The 26,895-nt window shown below is 34.6% G+C and overlaps 1 protein-coding gene across 1 annotated transcript in view; it reads left to right on the forward strand.

Moving 5' to 3' along the window:
• The window catches only part of ASCC3 (activating signal cointegrator 1 complex subunit 3), a 273,183-nt gene that overhangs the window by 161,601 nt on the left and 84,687 nt on the right, over positions 1 to 26,895 (forward strand). Inside the window, exons 14-19 of the mRNA XM_050893351.1 lie at positions 6,502 to 6,693; positions 7,022 to 7,246; positions 16,952 to 17,071; positions 21,238 to 21,402; positions 22,271 to 22,357; positions 24,617 to 24,793. Of these exons, the coding sequence (XP_050749308.1) occupies positions 6,502 to 6,693; positions 7,022 to 7,246; positions 16,952 to 17,071; positions 21,238 to 21,402; positions 22,271 to 22,357; positions 24,617 to 24,793 (966 nt within the window). The remainder of the gene's footprint in view (positions 1 to 6,501; positions 6,694 to 7,021; positions 7,247 to 16,951; positions 17,072 to 21,237; positions 21,403 to 22,270; positions 22,358 to 24,616; positions 24,794 to 26,895) is intronic.

A 26,895-nucleotide genomic window follows, 5' to 3' on the forward strand; every position in this document is an offset into this window, starting at 1 on the left:
TAAAAAAATAGTCTGTGGCCTACTGAGGACTAAGGACAGATAGATTCCTATTCTAAACAAGTATTTCTAAATTACAAATTGACAGGAGACAACCCTAAATTAATAGAAACCTGTGTACACACAAAGATGAGAAGGTTCAGAAGAAAAACAGTTATAATGCTATAATACAGAAAATTAGTCCTGAATTATGTGCTCCTGATGATTGCACTCAAAGAATTGTTATCTTTACACTGATAGAGGAAGACATTTAAGCAAAGCAGTCACACTACTCTCCTTTCTTTATCCTTCAGAGGTAGTTTTAGAGCACTTTACAGAACTTACTGAGGTGATTTCAGTAAATTGATCAGATCAGTAACTCACAGGTTTAAACAATTCTAACTTTAATACAGTGAACTTAAATCCCCAGAGGGAGACAATTAGATTATTGACTCTTCCAGGAGAAATTCAAACTGATTCACATTTGTTTGCTAGAATTACCTTCTTCAAATACTGTCTTGCCAGGTACCCACTAATTATAACCCAGTAAAAGAATAAGTGTTGGACAGAGATATTACTTCAGGATAACTATACAAAGTTAATAGCTAGGTACATTTTAAAAGTGAAGAGGTAGAGAATGAGCATGCATACTCATTAAGTAGAATAGCATATTGGCCAGCCTGTATCCATCCAGAAATGATCTGCTAGGTTATGCAAGTCATCTTGGTTGAGGAGAGCTCTCGGTAGTCTTTGGGTTCTTCACAGGAACCAGCTGCAGAGTGAACCATCAGTGAAGCTAATGCTGCTGTTCCCAGGAAAGAGCAAGGGAAGTAATGTGACGGCATGTCAACACAGAAGCACAACCTGAATCCAATTTATTGAACTGTTGGGTATCTTTTTAAAAGTGACTGATTTATAACTTTACAGAAGAACTTCATGACAAGTTGTTTATATATGATTTAGTATATTACTATGTGTTTAGTAAATACTAATAATTTTCCATTTCATACTGTTTCTCAAGCAGTATGAAAGGTAATACAAGATAAGGACCAATTGTTTAATATATATTCATCACAGAAATGTAGTCAACTTTTAAATCCTTCAGGGAAAATTTCTTTCAAAGTTAATTTTTTGCTTCTGTAATAAAATAATAATTTAATCTTACTGTTACCACATAGCATGCCACTTCATCCTTATCCTAGAAACAGCTGCTGATAGCTTAGTTACTATGTAGACAGTACAAGTTGAATAATACAAATAAAAGTTCTAATTCGTAAAAGGAGAGTCCTCAGGTAAAATCAGCGTAGCTCAAATGCATTCCTTTTTTCTCCTGACTGCAATCTGTATTTCTTCATGTTCAGTTTCTTTCATAAACTGTCAGATAGTGTTACTGCTCATCTTCATGGTTTAGTATTTTCTCTAGGTTTCATTTATTTGCTCTAACTGTGCATATTAAGGAGTCTCATGGGTTTTTTTCTGTAACAAGAAATTATTATATTTTGGCTTCATATTTAAAAACCCCTTCTCATGGTTTTATTGGCACTATCTAAGTTTTGATCTCTCCCCTTTGAAACAGCAGTTGTGAATAAAAGAATAAAACTTATGCTAAAGATTTAACTTGTATAGATTAATTAATATGCAATATGTACATAGTAAATTCTGAAGAGCAAAAATGGTGAATGATCATGCAATCCTTTGATCATTTCTTTCCATTTCTCTCAGTCCTCATACATACTGAAGTCATGTTAGTTTTTTGTATTTAAGGAACAGGAACAAGCCAATTGATGGACTCTTCAACTTCCCTTTTTTCATTCTGCTTTTCTGAGCCGCCCTTTACTTCCTGAATGGATGGAGACTTCTCCCATCTTACCGTGATCTCATAAATTTTGAAAGACAATCAGTGTTCTTTAAATGAGCCAGCAGAGCAGATTCAGCAGTATGATTAATATGAATGAGGCAGAGGAGGCTTTTGTCTTGTTGGAACTTAAAACAATTTAGAAGGTCAACCTAAGAATTACACTTTTGGATGTCTTCAGGAAAGTTACAAAACAGTTATTTTGGAAATAATTGAATTGTATTCATCACACAGAAGTAGTACTAATTAAAACTGCCCTTCATTGAAGGCTGCAGCAAAAGATACCTTACTTTATTTGGTTTAGGTGTCTGTGATATCTGTGCTATCTGAGCACCGACATTCATCAAGTGAAGCTAATGAGGCCTCAAAATTAAGAGCATATACTTTGCAGGGTGTCAGCGCAGTGCAGAGAATGAAGGATGGGAATAAAGTGCTCAGAATTGCTCAAACCAGTGAACAAATATGATGGTGCATTCTGAACAAACTACAAGTGCTGCCCTATTGTGAACTCCACAGAAAGGAAATTACAATGATTGAGTCTTACGGTCACAAGCAAGAAGTTTTGCTATAGTAAGGTGATCGTGAGAAAAATAGTAGAATAGCCTGTGCCATTTCTGTTACTGGAAGAAAATACATGGTAGTCAAAAACTCTGTTATTAGTGGGAAGAGAGTTGCAAACAATATCTTCAAAATGAGGAAGCAGAAAGGAAAAATAAGTAATTTACAGAAAGAAAAAAAAGTCTGATCTTACCAAGTAGTGGTGATCTACTTAGTGTGTCCTAGATTAGTGTAGCAATTGGAGATTAAAGAAAAGACATAAATTGTTGTTTCACTTATCAAGAAGTAATTTATTAGCAGCTGCTTCTCATAATCAAGCTTTATTACTCTTTTTTAGTTGTTTTTTAGATAAAATAAGAAAAACAAAGCTGTAAGCCTGTTAAAAATTTCATTCTTTGATACACATAGTATTGGGAGTTCAGACAAAAAGCATGCAGCTTATAGTCTTTATGAATGATGATACCTTTGTGATACCAGATGTAACAAAAGAGTGAGGAAGGGTGTTATCTTTTTTAAGTCTTCAGCTGAAATACCCTAAAGCTTGATTAAATCTTTTTTTCTGCTATGTATGTCTCACTTCTCATTAAAATTAAGCAGGACATTTTTCTGTGTCTAATTGTGACATTTTTAATGTGTCTTAATCAAGAACTGCATGAAATTCAAGACATTTAAAGGAGAAATATAGGTGGCAGCAAGCTAAACTAGGAATTTATTTAATACATACTGGTTTAGATGCACGCACACATGTAAGCAAAGGTCATAAATCTACAGCCCTCTTGAGCAATAACGGAGGGGAAAGAAAATCAATTCTAATCAGGAGACCAGTGCCAGACCTCATAATAACAACTTCTGCATACACCTGAGGCACTTAGTAACATTTCGTATAAATTTTAAACAAAACCTTTTAGTCTGTAATAGAACAAGATGGGAGCAGTATAACTTTTTATAGTTTCACTTCCCTTATTTAGTAGTTGTTTGTTTTGTTGTCTCTGCAATCATTAAAATCCAGATTTAATAGAATAACCATGCAATTCATTGGCACAAGAGCTTAGAAGGAATTTTGTTTGCAAATATATTGCCATTAAAGGATGTGCTGTGTGAGCAGTCTTCCAAGCCATCACTGAGATGTGATTTATTTTTTTATTTTCTCAAGTGTAACTTTATAAAATTGGGTTACTTCATTGTTCTTGAACTAACTTGCCTTGTATCTTTGTAATTTAAAATGCCCACAAATTTATGGAAAGAAAATTAATTCAGTTTCTATGCAGTTAATGGAATAATCCAGGATAGTTAGTGATTTGATTTGCTTGGCATTTGTTTTTTCCTATGTCAAAAGTGGGCTGTGAGTTTTTCATTAAAAAAAGTTCATCATCATCTGTGTTGGAAAAAATTTATTTAATGTGTCTCTGAACTGGTTACTGTGTAACCTGGAAGTCTAGCACTTCATCGATTCAATAAATGAACAGACAAAACCTGTAAATATTAAATATTTCAAAGATGTTATTTTAGAATGTGTGGTAGATTTTAGAAGCATGTGGATATTCTTTCTAAACACAACTATATTGATACGTTTAGGTGTACCTACGTATTTTTAAAGTGTTGATTAATCTTAAACTTGTAGGTACTTGAATTATAGTGAGACTAGCATTGCCATATCTTAATGTGTTTTCTGTCACAAACTTTTCCCCTTCCTCCTCCTCTTTTCTATATTCATAAGTTCCTTTCTCTAAATTGGTGAATGTAGTTCCTAAAACTGTAAACAAATACAGTTTCCTTCCATATATAGCACAAGATTTTACTCTTCTTGGTTTCCTGTTAGTCAATTGCCCTGTATTTCAATCACTTTAGACAACATAAGCAATCAGGTTACAAACAAAGGTGCATAATTTTTGAATTGTGGAGATCTGAGAACAAGATTTTGCTTTTTCAGCTACAGAGTATAATATTTAAAGTATAATTTTTGATATTGAATAATTGTGTTTTTTGAAACCTTAATACCTGTAAAATAGTCATGTGACACCAATACAAGCTCTACTAAAAAAGTGAAATTTCTGATGGTTGTCTTATCACATAGGAAGATTTGCTTTATTTAAGACAAAAGCTAATTACATTGTTAAATGTTTACACCACGTTCTGAATGTAACCAAGATCAATCTAAATTTCTGTGTCACAATTATTCTCAGATTTGCAGCTGAAGTGAGTTTTCCACATGCCCGTCTGCCCTGAGATTTGTTGTTGCTAAACTATAAATGCAAACCTTGGTACATTTGTGTTCTTTATGAAATATTTGTTTCCATTCGTTAGCTCATAAAGAATAAGCTTCATGAACTGCACGGCCACTTTCTCAATTTCTTATTTATTCATTTTTAAGCAGTACAGCAGTTAATTAAATTTGCCAAAAAATCGTGTAGTTAAAAGCTGAATTTGATTTCCTTTAAATGAATAGTAAATAATTACTGCTAAAGCAGGAAAGATCAGATATTGAGAAGCTCAATAATTGTGAAGCTGAGAAATGTGTTTTTCCTGCAGTATTTTTCTTTTCATGCCCTCCTTTATAATTACATTCCCATCTCCCTATTTATTTCTGTGTTTGCAGAGATTTATTGTTCATGTTTGGCAGTATGCCAGTACTGTGAACCATATTTTGCTTTGCTTTACCCACTCTGTATCCCTTAAGTCAACTTTCAGTGACTGTGTGTCAGGTACTAGTAAATGTGAAGATTTAAAAAAAAAAAAAAAAATAATAATAATAATAATAATAAATTGATCTAGAATTAATTCACTATAATATACAGGGCTGAAAATACAGTGATAGTCAAAAAATACTTAACTCTCTTGTAGTCTATGGAAAAGTAGAGAATCTCTGCTGACAAAGATAATAAGGAAATCTGTTTTAGGGAAAGATTAGAGTCATCATTACCACAACCCTCCTGGTGTCATATTCAGCAGTGATAACTTTTGGAAGGCAGCAAGTGCAGCAGTTAGGAATGTGGAAGAGATGGGAGGAAAATCAGAGGTGTTTGTGGCAAACACCTGTTTGTGGCAGGGACATTGAAACATGAAGATCTGAGAAACCAGTAGCCAGGGGCGAGTGTAAAGAGATTGTATATGGCATGCTTTCTGACCTTATATTTGAGCTCATATAAGCTTGGTTGAAGGTCCTTTATTCCAGTTTAAAACAGGGTTACCGTGCCTTTCCTCCTGTCATCTTAATTGTAATAAAAGAGCTGTACTTTTTGTGATACTTGAGCTTTAGCCCAAAGCGTTGTTTCTGAACAGAAAGACAACTGTTCCCATTGGGCTAAAATGGCATGAACTCTGGTGGTTTGGGTTTCCTCTTTAAGTGGTTGGGTTTCTTTTTTCCTTCCCTGTTGCTTCTAGAAGACACACTCCAAAGCAATTGGAGTGTCACAGTTTAGTGTTTGGAAGGGAAGTGTATTAGTTTTTCTTAACTTTGAGTCAATATTCGGTTTAGGTGAAGCATGATAAAGCTAGTGCCCAGAAATAAGGGAGGCATGCTTACGGACCTTGTACACAGTGGGAGGCTGGAGGACCTGAGGTTTTGCAGACTGAGATCCCAGCCTCCTCTGCATGGGGAAGGTAAAAATGAGTGGTAGATGAACAGTTTGATTCTGTACTATGAATTTATTAATCCACGCTCTGCTGAGCTGATGCAATGGCTGGTGGTGGGGAAGGGTATCCCCTCCTTAATGTTAAGTATAGTGTGTGGCCTGCTGCCCTAAGCCTATCCTAGCTGCCTGCATAGTCTGAAAGAGTTGCTTTTAAGGAAAAGCAATATGTGAGTTCTCAGTTTCAGTGTTCATACTGGTTATCAGTAAATTTGGATCTCTACTTAAGTGCAGCTATATTTTTATAAAAGTATTCTTTTAAACAATTAAGTGTATTCTTTGGAAAGTAAGAATAGAAGTCAAATTCATTTATAGAAAATCATGACATATTGGCATTGATGAAAAGTTTGACATTACTAGAAATAGTTTCTTTTGTATGACACATAATAATATTCAATGGGTTTTTCCTGTGATTTTTTTTAATACAATGCTTCTTGTACTGTAATTAGAGGTGAATTTAATTTTTATGCTTGTCCATTCTAGGTACAGAGATCCAGAAATAAGCAGTTACGTGAGCTGTTTCCAGATGGATTTAGTATTCATCATGCAGGAATGCTGCGGCAAGACAGAAGTTTGGTTGAGAACTTGTTTTCTAACGGACATATCAAAGTCCTGGTTTGTACAGCTACACTTGCCTGGGGTGTCAATCTTCCTGCTCATGCTGTTGTTATTAAGGTAAGAGCTTCCATTACTCTGCACATGAGTGTGTGTCTTAAAAGAAACCTGTAAAGAAGCACAGATAGCAAGATCTTTATTGTGGGTTTTGGGCCTGGAGGGGAAATGTCTGATTGACTTGAAATGTTATTTATATCTCATTAAACTGATTCTCTCTAGTGGGAATCTAGTTTGTATAGTAAAGATTTAAATATATCAAAGATTATGAAAGGATTAGTTAAAGTACACTTCGGAAATCATGCTATATTTGCCTAATTTCAGTATTCAGCTCATCAGGATTATATTCATGTGTATTTATGTTAATTTTTATTAACTTTTCCTCAACCAGGGAACACAAATATATGCTGCAAAAAGAGGCTCCTTTGTTGACCTTGGAATTTTAGATGTCATGCAGATATTTGGTCGAGCTGGACGGCCTCAGTTTGACAAATTCGGAGAAGGCATCATTATTACAACTCATGATAAACTCAGTCATTACCTGACTCTTCTTACTCAGCAGAATCCAATTGAAAGCCAGTTTCTTGAAAGCCTTGCAGACAACCTAAATGCAGAGGTAACTTTTGATTCATTTAGAGAAACCAGCAAACTTTAAAGGATTGATATTGTCTGAAACAAAAATGCAATATTGTCACACTTAAAATATCTAAAATGGAAATTTTATTATTACTGGTAGTCTGTAGGTGTGTATGTTTAAGAGGAGTGAACTGTTACACATGTGAAAATGTTGGGGGCCTTTTACAAAAGGTAGTAGGTATTAGAAGTAGTACGGAGGGTCAAAATACCATTAAGATAAAACTGTAGAAGCACAGCATTTACCTTTTAATCAGAAGTGCTTTGTTAGAATTTAGTAAGTGTTCTGCATAACTGCAAATTAAAATCCACAAAAAAAATTAAAGCATGTCTGTCTGTATATAAACAAACTTACTTCACATGGTTGACTGCAATATAGGAAGAATAATGTACTTGGCTTGAACTCTTGTCTTTGTTCTCTTTTACAGTGGTAATCAGAACTGGTTTATTATAAATAGCAAGTTCCCAGTTTGCTTCAGTTTAAATCTTAAAATGCATTTTCTTTGAAAATGCTGTGGTTGTATTGAAAGTACTGACCTCTGTCATATTAAAATATAATGATTCAAAAGCTATCTATTGTAATAACCAATTAAAAATATGTATATACACACAGAGACACTTTTGACAGGGAACTCTCAGAAATTTAAACATGCTTAAATGAAGAAGAGAATACTGTTTTTCAAAGGCACCGGACATTTTTTCAATAAAAGTGAAAGAGTTCAGCTAAACTGAAATGTCCAGTGACATCTTAAAACTGATTATCCCTTTGAAAGATGTGAAGTTTATTTGGTCTATTAGGAATAGTCTTGGTTTTTTAAGATGGTTGTTCTGTTTTATCTATATAATTCTTACATATTTCTGTTTATTTTTTACCTTTTCATCATTTTAAAGTCTTTGCATTATTCAATCATAAATAATAATTTTAAAAGGAAATTCTGGAAAAGAGCAGAAATTGATACAGTGACCTTTTAAAATGTTAAGATTCATTCCTTTACTCTTTACAAATGACCGAGTTCGATCATTCATGACTTTGGTTGTTTGTTTTTTTTTCTTTTAAGGAGGTCTCATAAGTTATTTCTTCAGTTCCTGTTAACAGGAAAAATCTCTGCCCAGGTAGTCACACATCAGAAGCAGAATAAGGTTTAACTGTATTCCAAGTATTTCCACACACAAATATGGGGGAATGAAAATATTGACACCTGTCTGCGCTCACAGCTACTCCTCTTTACCTCAAGGCTCTGAAGTGGTCTGAATACAAGGAGGGAGAGAGAAATTGAACTCCCCCAGAACATGAGACACAAATGTGATGGAAAGGAGCCATTTGAAATTTTCCCATCCCTCTTTCTACCACAAAGCAGAGAGGAAAAATAAACAGAATTCATGCTTGCAGTGGGCAGGTGTAGAGCTCTCAACTATTTCCTTTCAACAACACTTTTATATTCCTAGACATAGACACTTGTGAATGTTCTCAAAGTGGAACTGGATGGATATTCAGTTCTTTAAAATTGGATAGTAGCAACTTACACATTAGCAGTAATAATTTAAATTCTAAAGTTGGTTGTGAAGGCCAGGATTACCTGTAGTTATTGTTCAGCACCCCAAGAAGTTAGGAGAGATCGGTCTGGTCCTGGGATACTGTGTGCCTTTTCACGAGGAAAGAATCCAGCCAGATATCATAGAAAAGCATTGTTCTTTTTTTTGAGATACATGAAGTAGACAAGGAAAAAAAGAGTTGGATATTCTTTCCTTCACAGCAAAGGATTTATTTTTCTACTTTTCTTATTTTAATATTAGAAATTTAGTCCTCCCATCTCACAGAAGGCCTTCAGGTCAGTGAAGAATTACAAAGACAATGGAATAATAAGCACCTGTTGTGATCTGGGTCAGAGAAGATCTCTATGATTGACGTACTGTGAAAAACAAACAGCATGGCTATATGCTACTGTTTTTTCAGGCTTGGTCTATATTACTCCAGATTGTCTAGAAGGTGTGTGGATGGGCTGGTGTGCCCACCTGAATTATACCAGGAATCTCAAGTATTCCTTCCACAGAGTTCCAGCAGAAAAGCTAGCTTTTGTGAGGAAAATCCTTTACTGACATACCCTAAAAAATCTTGTTGGTTAGCTTAGCAAAAGAAAGTTTCAAAGGAGGTACAACAGCTCTCTATAACTAGCTGGAACTAGAACTGAATAAGAAAAAGAAAAAAAGATAATTTTGACCAATGCCAGTACAACAATTAATCACCCTGCTCATAAGTAAGGTTGCCTGAAATATAAGATCTGGAACTGTCTGTCTTTTAGCAGTAGTGGAGATAAAAGAAGTCTAATTTTTTTCTATGGTGAAGATTTTGTAATAAGTGATGTTATTTGTATGGAAGATGTGATTGCATATGAAGAAAAGAAGATTTGACTTGATGAACCAGGAGTTCCAGTCCTATTTCTTTCCTGTCAGCTGAGAATGCTTAGTTAAGAAAGTATGAGATGTAAGCTATTAATTTTCAATGCATAATATTCTGCACAGAGAGAGAGGTTTTAATGGGCAGCGTGTTGTTCCTCTGCTCTGAGCTGTAGTTCCAAAATGCACAAATTTTCCAGCAAGGCCAGAAAGCAGAGGTGATTGTTATATGCAAGCTTAAAGGAAGGGGGTTTGGGGTTTAGTGGGGTTTTTTGGTTTGTTTGGGGTTTTTTTGAGGGGACAAGTGAATTTACATTCATTGAACTTTTTATGCGAAGGAAAAAAATTTTTAACAATCTAAAACTAATTCTATTTTCAGTATCAAAGAAAAGACATATTTGGTTATGGTTACACTTTAGGATTCTTCTCCCCTTCCTCCTTTTCCACTGTGCAGATTGCAAATTCTTAGTTTTAAGTCCTAGGTATTTATCTCACAGGAAGTATTTAGAATGGCTTAACAAGGTATTTATAATGTAGCAAGTGTCTGCTTGTATGTTTCTGTATGTTACTGTACTAGATAGTGAATTAAGGTACCAAACTGCTGCTAGCATTGACTTTGGTGCAGTTAGCACCAAAAAAAACATTGAAGGTGGAACAGACCTGGTTGATTGTTAGAACATAAAACAATTTTAATTTCTCCCAGGCTTGTGATTTTAACAGCAGTTTTTAAGGTAGTAGTATGTTCTCTTTTTTTTTTCCCCTGCATTTAATAGTAAGCACTCTACTAGCTTAAAAGCTGTTAAAAAAAAAAAATCACTGAAGACTTGGAAAGGTAAATACCATTCTCTAGCACCAGCTAAGTATGTCCAAATGGATACTTAATGAAGAGGAAAAAAACATATCAAAAAGCAAGACATTCAAGGGAGAAAGGGCTCTGTAAGCTTAGAATAGTAATGTCTACAGTAATTATGAAACACTGAAAATTGTCCAAAAGAAAAACAATAAGTTGCAGCAATTTTAGATAAGACTGACAACAATAAAAGCAATCTTACTCATGAAGCTTCATTTAGAGTTTTACCTAAAAAGAGAAGGATTTGCTTGTCCAGGGAAGTATGTATTTCTGCTAAGTAGTTTTTCTGCTTTTCAAATGTGTACACATTGCTGAAATTCTTTCCAGAAGTAGAGGAAATCTCAATAGAAATTTAGTGACTTTTCAGAGTAATTGAGTATCCAAGTAGGTCTCTGAAAAATATTGCTAGTAGACACTGCAAAAATAATTTGGTTACATTGAAGGTATAAAATTAAGAAGTTAATCCTCCTGCCCTGTTAAAATAGAACTAAAGAAGAAACAAATAATGGAATAGCACAATAATTCCGTTTCGTAGGAGGTAGTCATCTAAACTTATCCAATCAAAGATATATAGGAAGTATGTGATGTACAGTATAATAAAAACTACTTCTAAGTGCAGCACTTCTACCGCAGCATTTGGGGTTTGGGGAATGCAGCACTTCTACCACAGGATTTGGGGTTTGGAGAAAAGTGCAGAAAACTGACAAACTAGTTTAGACAGAACTATTTCTTTTCAGATTTTATGTAATGGTAGTGTTATCTTAAAAGAACAGTATACTCATGGATTTAAATTACTGAAGATTCTGTGGCTGCAGTGTAGTTACAGCAGCTGAAGATGCAGTCAGAATTTTGTTAATCGCTGTGATAAATGGTTGTTAGTAGAAATAGCAATGGAAAATGCTGAAAAGCAATAGAGTAACAAGGGCATGAAACCACCATTTTTTTTGTCATCTGATAGGTGTGATGTTACTTATCCTTCTGTCATGACATGCAGGAAAAATAAGCGCCTGCCAGATTACAGGAAACCAATACTATGAGCAGTTACAAGGAGCCATTGTGTTAGGTTTTTTTTGGAAAGTAACTTCATAATTTCTTTATAATTGGAGTCGGTCTAAACTTCTATATATGCTGATTTGATCTAAGTTAGTGGAATCCTCTAAGAAGAATTACGGGTGTTTTAGAAATTGTTATGTTTATCTGGAGATAACTATTCCATAGGCTGCAGCATTCTGAAAAAAAAAAAATACATTTTAGAACATATGCCATTGTACTGATCTGTAGATAGTCTTAGGAAGCACATTCAGTTTTGGTCATCTTTTATAGACACTGTCCCTTTAGCAGTAACAGTAGCACTATATGGAGACAAAATATATGTTTGTTGACTGATTGGTTACAGAAATCTAGACAGTATGCTGATGACCACTGTCATCTTTGCCATAACAGAGCCTGTTGTTAGCACTAGGAAATCTGCACTGATGTATAATGAAATGACATATTTTAGGAGCAGAGTCTGCTTTTATTACAAGTCATTCAGGAAATCCAAATGCTTGTGCTGTAGTTGTAAAGAGAAACCAATTAAAGGCCAGAAGCACTGCTGAATTGGTTAAATTCTTAATTTATTATAGACAGATCAGTAGCTGAAAGAAGAACTAGTAAAATGAAGGTAGCAGTTGGAAATATGGGAAGACTCCATGTTTCCACAAGAATATGAAGTTGCTTTTATCTAGACCAGGTCTCTTGGCAGAAATAGGTAAGTGGTAAGAATGAGGCAAAGATTCGGATATTTGGGGTAATACAATATGTAATCCTAGCCACACAATCACCAAGTGGAATCCAGAGTCTTGAATTTTGTACCTAGGCTTATGTGGTGCAGGAGAGAAAATTTGGGCAATGATACAAAAAAATTAGGGTATTTCTAATTCCCATTTCAAAATTAATTTTCTAGAAGCAGAAAATTTTCAGAGAGGATGGGCAAAGGAATAGATCAGCTTCTATGAAAAGAACACACTAGTTTACCTGCACACTTTGGGCAAGAACAAAGACAAATGGGAGATTATATGACAGAGTTTTATGAAGTAATGAGTGACATGGCAAAAGATGGCATCTCTCCTGGGACAAGAACCAGGAAACATTGGCTGAGATGAGTCAGTGACAAGTTCAGAAAACACAAAAGGACGCCAGCTGGGTGGTTCAACTATGGAATTCTTTGCTGCAGGGAGCTGTATCTAAAAGGTAGTTAAAAAACTGTACAAAAATGGAATAAAAATCCATTGAAAGATATCAAATGCAAAGACAATACCTTTAATTAAAGACCTTGAGATGCAATAGTTTAAGAATTTGGGAGAAATTTATATGGTGCTTGCTTCTTATTGCCACCTTCTGCCCTTCAGCATTTGCTGTTATCTAATCTCAGAGACAGCACGCTGGCCTTGACGTTCCAGTGCATTTGTTCTTAGGAAAGCTACAGAGTGGGAAAAGCTGAAATACAGCCATCTTCATTGAGCTGACACCAAAATTCAGACTATGAACATGTATTTCAGCATCTCAGTCCACTGAGAATTCTCTCCTGCAGATTTGTTTTGAGTTTTGGTTTGGTTTGGTTTTTTTTTTCTTCTAAAAATGAGCAGAAGAGTAAATGGTCACTGATGGTCAACATAGGCATGGAGATCCCCTTTTCCTTTTCTGCTGAAGTTGCGCCACTGGGCATAATGGAATGTAAAAAGGAATAAAATAAACAGCTGGTTAGGGTGCTTAGCCTAGAGGAGCAAGTCGTGGGTCAGTTGACCAGCTGGCAAACAGAAAATACCTACGGCTGGATTTTCTGGAAATACAGGAAGAAAGATAAGATGCAGGGGATGTGGTTTAATTAGACCATAAACTTTAACTTATCTGGGAACTATCATCGATAGCTCATACAATGCAGGTCACCATTCCTTCCCTAATTGTTTCCACCTGATGGAGCCCCCCCTGACATCCACAGCTGGACCCCAGCTTGTTGCTGGGATAACTCCTTTCCCCAGAGAGCTTAGAAACCGAGAGGATTTGCAGTGCCAGACAGTAGTTATACCTTCCCCAGGGGGTGTGCCTTTCCTTGCATTTGCTTATGATTTTGTTGTGAAGCCAGGAATGTAAAAGGTGGTGACTTGTTTAGTTTGGACAAACCTCTTAATCTATTTTTTGCCTTGAAAGAGTGGGCAACTATTGTGGTTCTCAGAAGAGACACAGAATTCCTTCAAAGCCCTTCCAAAAAAATCACTCAGGAGCTGGGTGACTGAACGGCTAATCTGGGTATGGGGCAAAGCGCAGGCTGGGGGGAACTGAAGTTTTCTCCCTGGGTGTCCAGGGCCCTGGGGCCTGACCTGACCTGCATAGGACCAGCAACCTCATCCGTTCTCCCCTCACCTTTTTCGGCTGTGTCCAGATGGTAGACAAGTTATTTGGAGTTAACAGATAATGACAACTCTGATGTAGTTCAGTTGTACTTATAAATAGTCCTTTGGTCACGTGTGACTGGAGAAGATTCTGTCCCACTTGGGACAATTCTAGTAGCATTAAGAAATTATTTCAAAAGCCATACAGGAATAAGACCATAATCACTTCAGATGCTGAAATGGTAATTCAAAATACACTGGTTTCCAAAGCGAATAGAAAATTGCTTATTAGGTTGTTAGAAAGATTCCTTGCTCTCTTACCTTGACAACAAATATTTGATTCATATATAGAAATTTTTAATCCATGTAATCTGACTTAATTATACAAATATAATAGCAATTAAACATTCTTATGTAAAAAATACAGTATATTATGTTATATATTATATAATACATACAGTATGTATTATCAGTAATATTTTTATGCCCTTTTCTAATCTGTACAGAAATATCAGAGAGAAAAACTTCATTTTTCAAACACTACCCCCAAAAAGCCGTGCTACTTATATCTGTTTACACTTTTTTGAAAATCAAAAACACCTCCTCTGAAATACTGTTCAACTTGATAAAGTCTGTGGGATAGAATTTGTAAAAAAAATTATTTAATGAAAATGCAGACTACTAAGCACATCACTCGGTGATGGTGACATCAGCCATTGAAGAATTAGTTGAAAATTTGTGATGCTGATGATTTTTTTCATTTAAAATGACACAGTGAGTTGGATTAATATAGTACTCAAGTTTTCATTTTGTGAGTGCAACGCAATTATTTGTATTTGAACAGTTTAAAAAAAAGCATTTTGTGATGACTGGTGCAATCAGACAATACAATGTCAACATAGTAAATATTTGTACTCATTGATTCTTCCATCTGTAACTAAATACCTAAAACATGGTTGAGGAAACACTGGAAAATTTAGAACCTTTTTTCTTTTTCTTTTATTTTAATAAAGTAACACCTTGTCTATTTATTGATTTTATGAATATTACATATCCTAGCTCTTAAAAGAGGTCCTCTCCTAACTCTGTAAATAATTTATTTCATAATTACTCTTAAATGTTTGTATTAATAAGATAACTTCCATCATTCATACTGTTTTAACAAAGGTATACATTTTCAAACAATCCATAAGAACTTTACTTGAACACTAGATGGCAGCAAATATTTAGAAGTTGCCTTTTTGTGTGTGTGTCTGCGTATTACTCGGTGAATCTTCATTAAAGTTGAGGGAGGAAAGAAAGTGCAGTATTAGATTTCAGTACCATATCTGAAACCCAACTGTATTTCATGATCACTTTTTTTCCCTCAGTTTTACTTTTAACTTATGAAAATAATTACTTTGTAAGTAATACAATCAGATATTTGAACAAATGAGGCAAAAAAAACCTGTTGTGGTTTTTTTTTCTTTTAATTGTCAGACTTCACTGTCCTCAGTAATGAGAATTTTACGTTTTCATGATTGTGAGAGTGGTTCTCTGGGGGAAAATGTTACTATTGGACTATGTTGTTATGCTATTTCAAGTTGTGTACTGAAAGATATTTGAATCGTGGAAAGAAAGCAAATGCTGAAATTAACCTGGGTAGCAAATCGAGTAATAATAACCTGTGGGCTGTATTAGATGTGTTCCCTATAGTAGTCCAAGAGGAACTGAATGTTTTTGTAGCTACTTCAGTGCATTATGTAGCTATATGCTTCGAAAAACAACACAACGGGGCTTCCCCCAACCTCCTTATGCTGTTGAAGAACAAAATATCACTTGAAAAATGTGTGAGACAAAGCTTGGGGTTACTCCATGCCATTAGTCATCGATATCAACAAGGTTTTGCTGGATTTAAGTTATTTGAACTCAAGGCAGATTTGGCTTGCGTTATTATTTTTTAGTAGATGTTTATGTTATTCCGAAAAGAATATCTATATTATTATTAAGGTCTAGATGCTTAGATCTGAACATGCATATGAAATCACTTACAGTTGTATAGGGTTTTTTTAATTTTTGCCAAGTCATGTGGAACGTTTATATGAAATCCAAGAACCAATAAAACAAAAATAACTTTAAAAATGTAGTAATGGATCACAAAAAATTGGTAAGAGGAACTTTTGCTTCTTTCAAACAACCAGCAACAACCAAAAACTGTTTGTTCATGGGACATGCAGGAAATATTAAATTCTCCTGGTAAAATCAGGTTAACTGGAATTAAGCGGTAAAATGATGCTCGTGAATGTAACCAATACAAAATAGAGCTGAAGTTATCAAGTAAAAATGTGTGTGTGGTAAATAATTTGTTGATAAAACTATTGAATTATCAAAAAAAGTCACTTAGTAAAAAAATGTTTTGATACACCTGATTTGGCCTTGAAAAATAAATATATGTATATATATGTGCATATTACCTGTTCAATTTTGTTGTTTTGATATAACAAAAATGTAGCAGGTGCCTGTATGTTTGAATTGCCAGATAGAAAAGGAGAAAACTATTTGTAAAAACTGTGTATAAACAGATTGCCAAGTATGAGGACATGATGAAGAAAATTCTAATGATTGTTGGTAACATTTGGTTTAGGACTTGAACCAGAAAGTGCTTTTACATTGGTATGAAAAATTAATCTTTTAAATGTAGACTTTTTTTTTCTAAAGGTACTCTTCTTTAGATTACCCTGAGCATATTCACTAAAGAGTTATGTTGTTTTGATTGTCTTTTTTTAATAACAAGCTTGCTCAGTATCATCTTTTAATTGTAAAAATCGTAAGTGGTGTAGGAAGGATCGTGTGGGTCACTGTATCTATAATATTATGTCACAGAACATACCATGTTATTAGATGTTCATAAGATGAAGATGTGTAAATGGTTCAAGTTATTGTCCTATGATTATTTTAAAATAATTTAATTTGGAAACATACTGACACTTTCTTTAATCTAGTGATAATGCTCTGAATTCCGTATGTTTTCAGCCGAATACTTACATTCAGCTGTAACATATACATTTAATTTTGTCTCTTTTCCTATTTCCAGATTGCTCTTGGAACAGTAACTAATGTGGAAGAAGCAGTAAAGTGGATAAGTTACACTTATCTTTATGTACGGATGAGAGCAAATCCATTAGTATATGGCATCAGTCACAAAGCTTATCAGGTATAAAATGCATTTTAAAAAAACCCTGTAACCTGTTCTGGGTCTCTAATCCTTCCCTGATGTGAGGATAAATATTTGCTATTTCTACTTAACCTGACATCAGCAATTCTTTTAAAGTGCTTAGAAAAAGGAAGATATTTTCTGTAGCGGAGTATTTTTAACACTAAATTAAGAGGCCCCTTCTGTTCACATAAAAAGACATTTTAACTGGCCAAGTTATGCTCCAAAGGACAACATTCATTCTTATCAGACGGTTACTGTAACTTAGCCTATTGTCAGTGTTTCAATTTCGTAGGCTAGATATAAATGATAAAAGAAAGCATTCTTGAGTTGCTTGCGTTCCTCCCTGCCCCCATCAGCTTTTGTTTTAGAATGTTTCATCCCATGACATCTTATATATTATAAAATGACATTTTTAAATGGGTTATTTTTTTTCTTTCTTGTGATTTAGTAATTTTAAGATTTTTTTATTCATTTATTTTGAATTTCATTTTGTTTATTGAGAAGTGTTCCATGCAGATATAAATCAGAGCACAGTTACATAAGGTTTTTTTTCAAGTTTTTTTCATTATCTGTAATTTTGAGAAGGTTTAATAGTTTACAAATTATCTAAATATTGTTACTTTTTTCTGTACAGCTGTTTGTAAGCATTTAATGTTAACATAGTTTGGACATGGGTAATTGAGCCTAATGCAGAGGAAACTCTCACAAGTGTATGGTAACTGCAGTTTATTTCACATGTCCTGAATCTGTTTTGTGACTTCATAATTTGTCATGATATTGTGAGCAGCAGTTGTTTCGGTCATTGTAACATGTAGAGATATATGTCAGGAGGTATTTTTTTGATAGCTTTTGTTTCTGATAGTGGAAGCTGCAGTGGAAGTAGGTAGGCTATTGTTTAAGCAAGCTTCTGCAGACACCTTTAGACCTCTGGTCATCTCAAATCTGTTTTCTATAAAAAGCGTTACAGTACATTACTGTATGTTAATATAACACTATATAACACAAATCACAAAATAATAGACAAATGAAAAGCAACAATTGCTTTGCTAGTGAGAAAAATGTTGTGTCCCATTCCTATAAATTCTTTTTTTTTCTTTTTTTCATCGGGTATTTTCGGCCAGCATTATTAACAAATTTTAGATTAAAAGAAATGCAACTGTGGTGGTAATAACTGGTGAAAAAAGTAATAAAACACTAACAGAAATATTTTCTATAAATTTAAAAAATAATGAACAAGAGCTTCTCCCCCTCCCCTTGGTTTTGTGCTTTTATTCAGCTGCTGAGAAAGTGGAGATTGCCAGCACTTGTCTTTTCCTGCCACTAATCTCCTCTCTACCCCTTCTGATTTGATGTGCTAATAATAGACATTCCTATTTTTGTTTTAAGGCAGTAACAAATTATATCAATTTGAAGTGTTATCCATTCATGTAGGAGCAAAACCAATGCCAATCCCCTTATTTTCTAGATAAACCAGTTTTAAACTTCACAGCTAATGTGTTATAGACAGTATACGGATGGTATAGTGCCAGATGTGGGCATAACCACAGATTTGCTCACTTAGGCCGTTTTATTCCTTCTGTTCTGGTTATAGGTATCCAGTTTTCATAATTGGTATCTTATTGTTTCTTAGTAATGTTGCAGCATGCCAATTTCTATCTCTGTTTTGGCTGACAGTCAATGTTACCCTTTCAGAATCCCTGTATCTGCATAACCGTCGTAGGTCAGTGGGGCTGAGAAGATGCAAACTCGTTCTCCTTTCCCTTTCTACAGGCGCTCACGACATCCAGTAGTTACTTTAGGGCACAAAAGGTCCAGCCTGTCCACACAAAAGGGGTGTGTTGTACTGCACAGGGAGACCAGGGCAAGCACGCACCTGCCATGCACCGACACATTCTGCACTCCACATGTTGCCTCCAGGATATTACTGTTCCCCACCTAGCCCATTTCTGGGCTATGCCCAGGAGTAGGCTATGCCAGGCCCACTGCTTTGATTTGTGACTTTTCAAGTTGTTCGCCAGAAGTGCCAATAATGCCTTTTACTGAGTTGGGAAAATGGCCAAAATTTATGATGAGCAGCAAGAGGAAACAAAGAGTGGAAGGAAAAAGTGGAGCAATGTCAGTGTTGTGTTAGTGAAGCCTGTGGTATGAATTACAGGCATTTTCTCATCCTTTCAGGGTTCCAAAGGAAAGGTGGCTTGGTTTTTTTAAGGTAATCCCTTTGTCTGTTTTCTCCTCTTTTTGGTTCCAGTCTTTGGTGTTGCCACAGTTAAGCGAAGCGTTTTATCCCTATAAGCCGTATGTTTATGTTTAGAACATCTGTAAAAGTTAGAGGAGCTTGTCCCCAATGCTTCTCTCAGCTAGAAAAAACAATGTGAATAATAATGTACTTTATCATGCATTCTTAAATTTCCATATGTATACTCCAGACCTGCTCAGTTTCTTGCTGTGGACGTGCCAAGGCTCGTTTTTAAGAGTATAGCTTAAAGCTGTTCTAGGCTGGATCTTTTACTCTGTGGGATTTCTAATTATGCAAGTTCAACAAGAAGGGTGCTAACCATGGATTCTCTAGACTGGAATATTGTTTCACAGCCTTTTCAAGTTGGTGACCTTTCCTTTAAAGTTAAAACCTTTGTATTTGTAAAAAATGTTAGTCTGCTGTTACAGCTTTAGCTTTTTTTATATGTAAGGCAAAAGATTGGCAGGTAATTTGGACTGCCAAAGGAGTAGGGAAGTGTGTTGATATTTTTTTAATTTTTTTCCCCCTCTTTAGTTTTAAGAAATGTTAAACATCTGGCATCCTGATCACTTTTTTTTTTACCACCTCTGCTCTGAAATCTGACCTCAATGCATGACTTACTATTGAGAAAAGCACTCTAGACCTTTGCCATCTTAGCTTTTGACTTGAAACTAAGGCAAGGCATAACTAAGGAGAAACAGCTTCAGAGTAACTGGCCAAGACCGCGAATATTAGGAACTAGTCTTGCAGCTGCTTTGTGGAGATGGCTGTGTTCGTCTGCAGCTTCACTGAACATGAGATGAAGCACTTCAGCACAAAGATGAAACTGAATCCTGGCCCAGGGAAAAACAGAGCAAACCAAGTCATAGCAATTCTAAAGCCTGCTCCTTTTTGCAATCTTGGTCATATATCTCTGGTGCAGATTTACGAAGAGGGCTGGTATGACTTACTCTGTAGGAAATCTGGACTATACAGGCCCTGAAATATGAATGCTGCCTGTAGACTAGAACAGAGTTTCAGTCTTTTCAAATTTGATGACTAATCATTGCTTGTGTAATTAGAGCCATATCTCAGGTGCGGATCTACCAGAGGGTTAACATGACTATGAATCCCTTTTCACCTATCCCTGTCAGTCTGCATATCCCAGGTGCATGATGTGGAAACACACAATTATACAGCAGTCCCACTCAGATGGGAGTTTTGCCCAGCCTTGTATGTACTAATGAGATAAAGTGCATTATTACTTGGACAAAATGTCCAAGTTCCTGAACTTTGATGTGAATAGAAGTGGTGTTCAGCACAGCAAGCTCCATGTGTGCTTTTAACGTGAATGTTTATACAGTACGTCTATCACTCAATAATTAGAATATCCCAGCTGACATACCCAAAGTTTTTGGGGACGTTAGAATTTTTTTGCTAGTAAACATTTCAGCCATCCGATTTGCAGCTTATTCTATTTGGGATACAATTAAAGCCATCCTCATGTCAGATACCCAGGAAAGGTATATCTTCAGCCATTTTCATAAATAGAAGATACCATAAGATGGCATGTTTTTCTGAAGTGATACAGTAATGATAATTTCATGAAGAATATGTTATCATTAAAACTTCTTTCAAAAACTTCAGTGTAAATTCATTTCATAATCATGCTACTGTTTCGTAAGTAATATTAGTCTACATTGTATTGATAGTCTCGAAGCATCGTAAAAGAAATATTATTCTGATTATTTTGTCCTGTACAGACAGTTTTTGGTCAATAATATCAATGTAACTGTTATTAGTGAGATCTCAGGAAAATCTTGACTTAATAACTGTACCTTCCTTTTATTTGATTTCTGGCTTTGTGTGACTGGGTTATCTCAATAAAATTATTTATTTAACACTTTTTTTTTCCTTTTATACAAATAAATGTGCATTTCATGTCTAGATGGATCCAGGTCTAGAAAAGCACAGAGAACAATTGGTAATTGAAGTCGGCAGAAAACTGGACAAAGCCCGCATGATTCGCTTTGAAGAACGAACTGGCTTTTTTTCTTCCACAGATTTAGGCAGAACTGCCAGCCACTACTATATTAAATACAATACTATTGAGGTAAAATACGATCTTCTATTTCTGGGGGTTTTTTGCTTCTTTTTGAACCTATACCTAAAATAGTTGTAAGATATTGCAGAATATGTAGCTGATTTGTTCAATATATTTTCAAATCATATTTACCGCAATGGGGAGAGAGGAAATAGAGAGGAAAAAGAAAGAAACTAAGTATAAAGCAATACTGAAAAATTAGACTTGGTGTGAAGTGAGATTTGAAATTTCTATAGTCTCTGCCTTCTTTTAGGTGAATTACAAGAAACATTTTGATATCAACAGTGTGTGCAACCCTTGGTACGTTATAGCACGTTCAAGTATAGAGTCTGATAACAGAAAAGTTTTTCTGCATGAAAATCCTATCCGGTTGCCAACCTTAAACAACTTTTGGCACTGTAATCATATTGTGTTGTAAACGTGCAAGGAAGATGCATTTGTACAAAACTTTGTAGTACTGGAAGCTTGATTTGATGTACACATTCATCTTAAAACCTTTCATTTGTAGGAAATAAGTCTTTTTCTTGAATAAAAGCTGAAGACTTGGTATTAACAATTTTAAACTGTTTACTGTCACTATGTATAATTAGTCTCTACATATTTATTCACTCAAATATGTCCTATACTTTTTTTGAAATGGCCATAGATTGCATGTCTCTTGATTTTTGGGTGCCCAAGTTTCGAGGGACTGGTTTTTTGAAAGTGCTGAGAAGTCATTCTGGAAATTGTTCCTGTTTAAATTGCATTACTCTGGTCTTCCAATAACTTATATTCTAACCTTATATGCCTTTTAAAATCTTGGTTAATGTTTCTTTCTTTTGTGCTATATGTATATTCTTATTTTCAGTGTTAAATCAATTAATTTTATTTTTAATAGACTTTCAATGAATTGTTTGATGCTCATAAAACAGAAGGCGATATTCTTGCTATAGTATCAAAAGCTGAAGAATTTGAACAGATAAAGGTAAAGTTGTATTCTTTCATACAAAGAATATGTCTTAGAACTAGACACTCCCGTAGTACTCACTCTGTAAATAGTGTCTACAGACCCAAGTTTTGTTAAATATTAAGCACCATTATAAAATGTTTTCTAAGTAGGCATAATTGCCAAGAACTATATATGCTCTCACTCAAATTTATATGTAGTTCAGCTTGAACTATAGTGCACATTTAATAACTAGTTATTGATCTTTCAGAATTCCTTTTAGATGCTTTTAAGAACTTTTCAGCTCCTCAATTATTAACAGGTGAAGATAAGTGTCCATTGGAATGGTGCACCCAGGGATGAGATAGTTTTTCTGTTTGAAGTTTAAACCATTATTAGATGTCTGCCTGAACAATTTGCTTTATCAGAAATGAGGCAGGACTCACTAAAGTTAACTCTGTGATATACCTCATGCAGGGAACAATATTAGGTTAGCAGAATGATAAATTCTGATAAATTATTTTCAAATTTGAAATCTAGAAAGTTGTTGTAACAGATTTTGTTGTGCAGGCTAGAAGATTACTGTACTATCATACTCAGTTCAATTCCAACCTCCCTTTTTGCCTCCTGTGTGGACAGGACACAAGACAATACATTGCAAGCTGGCATGAGCTTGTTTGCCTATGCTTCCATCTCATAGAGGTGTGAGCCAGACTCCACAGGGTTTATTAACTTGGGCTCATTGCCATTTTACCACAATTATACAACTTTCAGATCAGAGTTGGCTGTCATTCACCTGGCTCTGCGAACTGGCAGTGTGAATTCCTCACCATCTACATATTTACATATTTGCACACATTGTCTGAGTATTACCATCTCTTTATCTAATGGAGAAATTCTGTTTTGCTGTAATCTCTTCTATTATAGAAGATAATAAGCAGTGAGGTTTCACAGTGATACATGCAACGTTTTCCAGGCTAGAAGGGGTTTTTTATGACAGTGATATTGCTTTGCTAGGTCTAAATTTAGTGTGATTGAATATTTAAAAGGAAAGCATATGGAAAATATGATGTGATATGTTTCTATATTTGTAATAAAGCTAGTAGTGATGCTTCTTGACTAAAGCATAGTTTTTCTAGTTTGCTTTCTCAGATTTGTATGGTATGGCATCAGTGCACCATCATTTCCATTTTTTTGTGATTCGTTTGCTGTGCAGCTCTGAATGTTAAAACTAGTAACTGATTTTCACAAGAATAACTCAGGATTTACCCCTCTGTGTGATACAAATTGTGACTTTTGTTAATATGAGTCATGTCTCCATAATGCCTTTAAAAATTCTGTATTTTGAGATAGGTAAGTCACCAGTAGCTGAAATACAGATCTCGATTTGACCTGTACTGTGCTATGCAAGAGCAGAAAAAATTATCAAAAATGCTGTTGTAAGCAGTGCATAATATTCCCGTGACACTGGAGTCATCTATGATGGTTGTGTCCTTCATCTTTTTCTCTCCTGTAGGACCAGTGGCTGGATAGTTGGGGATTTTAACCCAATTGTCTTAGGGTCTTTTGTATATCAGGTAGTCAGGTCCAAATGAAAATTACTTTCAGCTGGTTCCCTGCAGGGACCAAACATTTACCCTCTTTAAATAAGTTTTACACTAACAGACTATCAGTAAATCAAAGAATATGTAGATTTATGCTGGTTTTGCCATGTAAGGGTCATCAGTTAGAATGTGAAATGTTATGCATTATTCAAACCATAGATATTAATATTTCTTTACTCATATTAAGACTTAATCTTATTAACAGTGAAAATTTTAATATCATGAATCATAGTACTTCACAGTTTTGAGTTAAAAATGTGTTATGCCACATGCAAACTATGTAACTATAATGAGTACATTTAATGTTAATTCAAGATTGCCCTAATCCAGATGGACAGAGGTTTTACTCTGGTCAAATAAAAAATGAAATCTCATCAGATGAAGGATGGTAGGGTCAGAAGATTCAATTTTTGTGGCATATCAAATTTTTGTATGTCAATGGCAACCTTAATAGATGGTGATGAATAATAAAATGTAATTGTGTCACTATTAAGATAGTTTCAATTATGGTCTATTAGCTACATTGTGGAAGATGTGGGTTTGCTGCTTTTTTTCTTCTTTTTTTTTTTCTCTCCTTAAAACTAAAGACTCCATTTAAAAATAATGTAACTATGTTATAAGGAAAATTTTATTTCAGTGTAAAAATTTTTATCAAATTGCTCCAGCCTCTTCATAATGTATAATTGTGTTTTAGGTAAGAGAAGAAGAAATAGAAGAGCTGGATACCTTACTGAATGATTTCTGTGAACTTCCTGCTCCAGGAGGTGTGGAAAACAATTATGGAAAAATTAATATCCTCCTTCAAACATATATTAGCAGAGGGGAGATGGACAGCTTCTCCCTTATTTCAGATTCTGCGTATGTTGCACAGGTAAAAAGAGTATTTTTTACATATCTGTTGCTGTCTTCTGCTGTTTTCATTCTCCCAAATCTTTACAATTATGTAAGTAGGCCTTGATCTGCAACTTTTTTGTACATTTTTATGCAAATTGATTTGAAAATCAGAGCCTTGTGTATGTGCACATGTGTGGTATAATATTTAAGTAGAAAAGATTTGCAAAAGTCTACCTTGGGAGACTGTTGCATTTTTTGTTAATTATGAATGTCCTTTTTGTTTGTATTACCCCTGTAGTCTTATTATATTTAGTAGTTCTAACTGTGATTGCACAGAAATTTTATTCTTAACTTACTGGGTTTTCTTCTAAATCTGGAAAACAGTTGCAATCCGTTTTTATATTTTGTGTACTTTTATATTTCCTGCTGCAAAACATAATTGGTGTTTCACATACCTTGGTTTACACAAGAAAGATGTGCTATTACAATTTTATTGCTAGATGTAATCATGCAAATTTACATATCATTCTATATATTTGTTTGTCAGCTTGATTTGACATCTGAATGGTTGATAGTTATACAGCATGTTTAGTTATTACACAGAATAATAAGAGAACTGCAAGTCTGTGACACAGAACTTCTTGCTTACACAACTAGAGCCTGTCTTAGAAAGAAAGGAGTGTTGCTTGAAAGTTTAGAATTCTGGATCCCGAAGAACTCAAAGTGACAAAATGCTCGTAGACAATCCCAGATGTGCAACAAGAATGAATGTATAAAATAGATTATAATGTTTTACCTTTTAGCCCATCCTATGTCTCTCTCTTCTTTTTCTTTTTTTTTTTTTTAACAGTCGGCAACATGTTGCATTGAATCATTTTTGTCTCATCCTTACAAAACCGTTTTGGAAAGAATTGATTGTAAAATTGCATTTAGTTGGTGCTAAAGATGAGAGTTAAATATTCAAAAGTATACATATTCTTCAGCAAGATTTTCATACTAACATTACCTTCTTCAGAAGTGTTTACATTTCATAGCATGTATGGGTATAAATGAGAAAATTCTGAAATCATTACACACATCATAAAAATTGTGGTACTTGCACAGCAAGATCATTTTCAGTATGATTCTTTTAATCTTTGCTTTCAAGACAATTGCTTTTATTTGTCTGTCTCAATTATAGCATTTTTAGTGAGGCAACGTGGTCATCTTCTCAGATCTTCATAAATTGTACATGTGGAACCAGTGCTACAAATTGTGAATTTTTTTAATTGGATAGTGACTATTAAGAAAATCATTCATCTTTTCTAAGTAAAAGAAATATGCTTCTTTAGTAACATATGCTTCCTATCATGACCAAATAATTTTCTATTTTTTATTCCTGTTGGCATTGCAGAGCCAGTAGAGAATGATTGTATTCTATTCAATGAATCAAGAACAGAATTGCTAATCCAGGCATAGTACCGGTAGGCAAAAAAGAAAAAAAAAAAACACCAAAAACCCCACAACTTCATAATACAGCTTGATAAGTTTATGAAAGGAATATCATGATTTATGTTTTCAGGATAAGACTGACCTCATGCAAGCTTATGTTAATAATTAATTTTCCAAGTCCAAAGCAGATTTATACAGTTTGGTTACACAATAGTCTCACAGAAGATAGTAACATGTTAAGAAAAAGTCACTACTGTTAAAATTCTGTGCAAATGTTGTGAAATGGGATGCTATTGTGGAAGCACAACTGAAGTGAAAAATTAAAACTTGAATTTCCATATAAACTGGGTTTGCAGGTGTATATTATATGGGGGGAGAAGGAGGAAGATATTATGTACGGTAAGTGAACTTGTTTCAGAAGTGATTGAGATGCAATAAATTTAGAACTCCCCAATGTTAGCATAACTGTGATCAAAATTCTGTGGCAGACCTGCCACTACAACTTTAATTAGTTGCACATGTTTCTTTTCATAATTTCTGTAGGCAATCATGAGGTAGTTCTGCCACTAGACAGTGATGGAAAAAATAGTTTTCAAGAATGTTTGAAATAAGTTTGAAAAGAAAAATCTATTGTTATGGTTTGTCAAAGATGAGTCTATGGGATCCTTTTCATTTTACAAAGAATACTTGAGAGAATTACAACATTTT

The sequence above is a fragment of the Gymnogyps californianus genome, chromosome 3, assembly GCF_018139145.2.
Source record: "Gymnogyps californianus isolate 813 chromosome 3, ASM1813914v2, whole genome shotgun sequence".
NCBI lineage: Eukaryota > Metazoa > Chordata > Aves > Accipitriformes > Cathartidae > Gymnogyps > Gymnogyps californianus.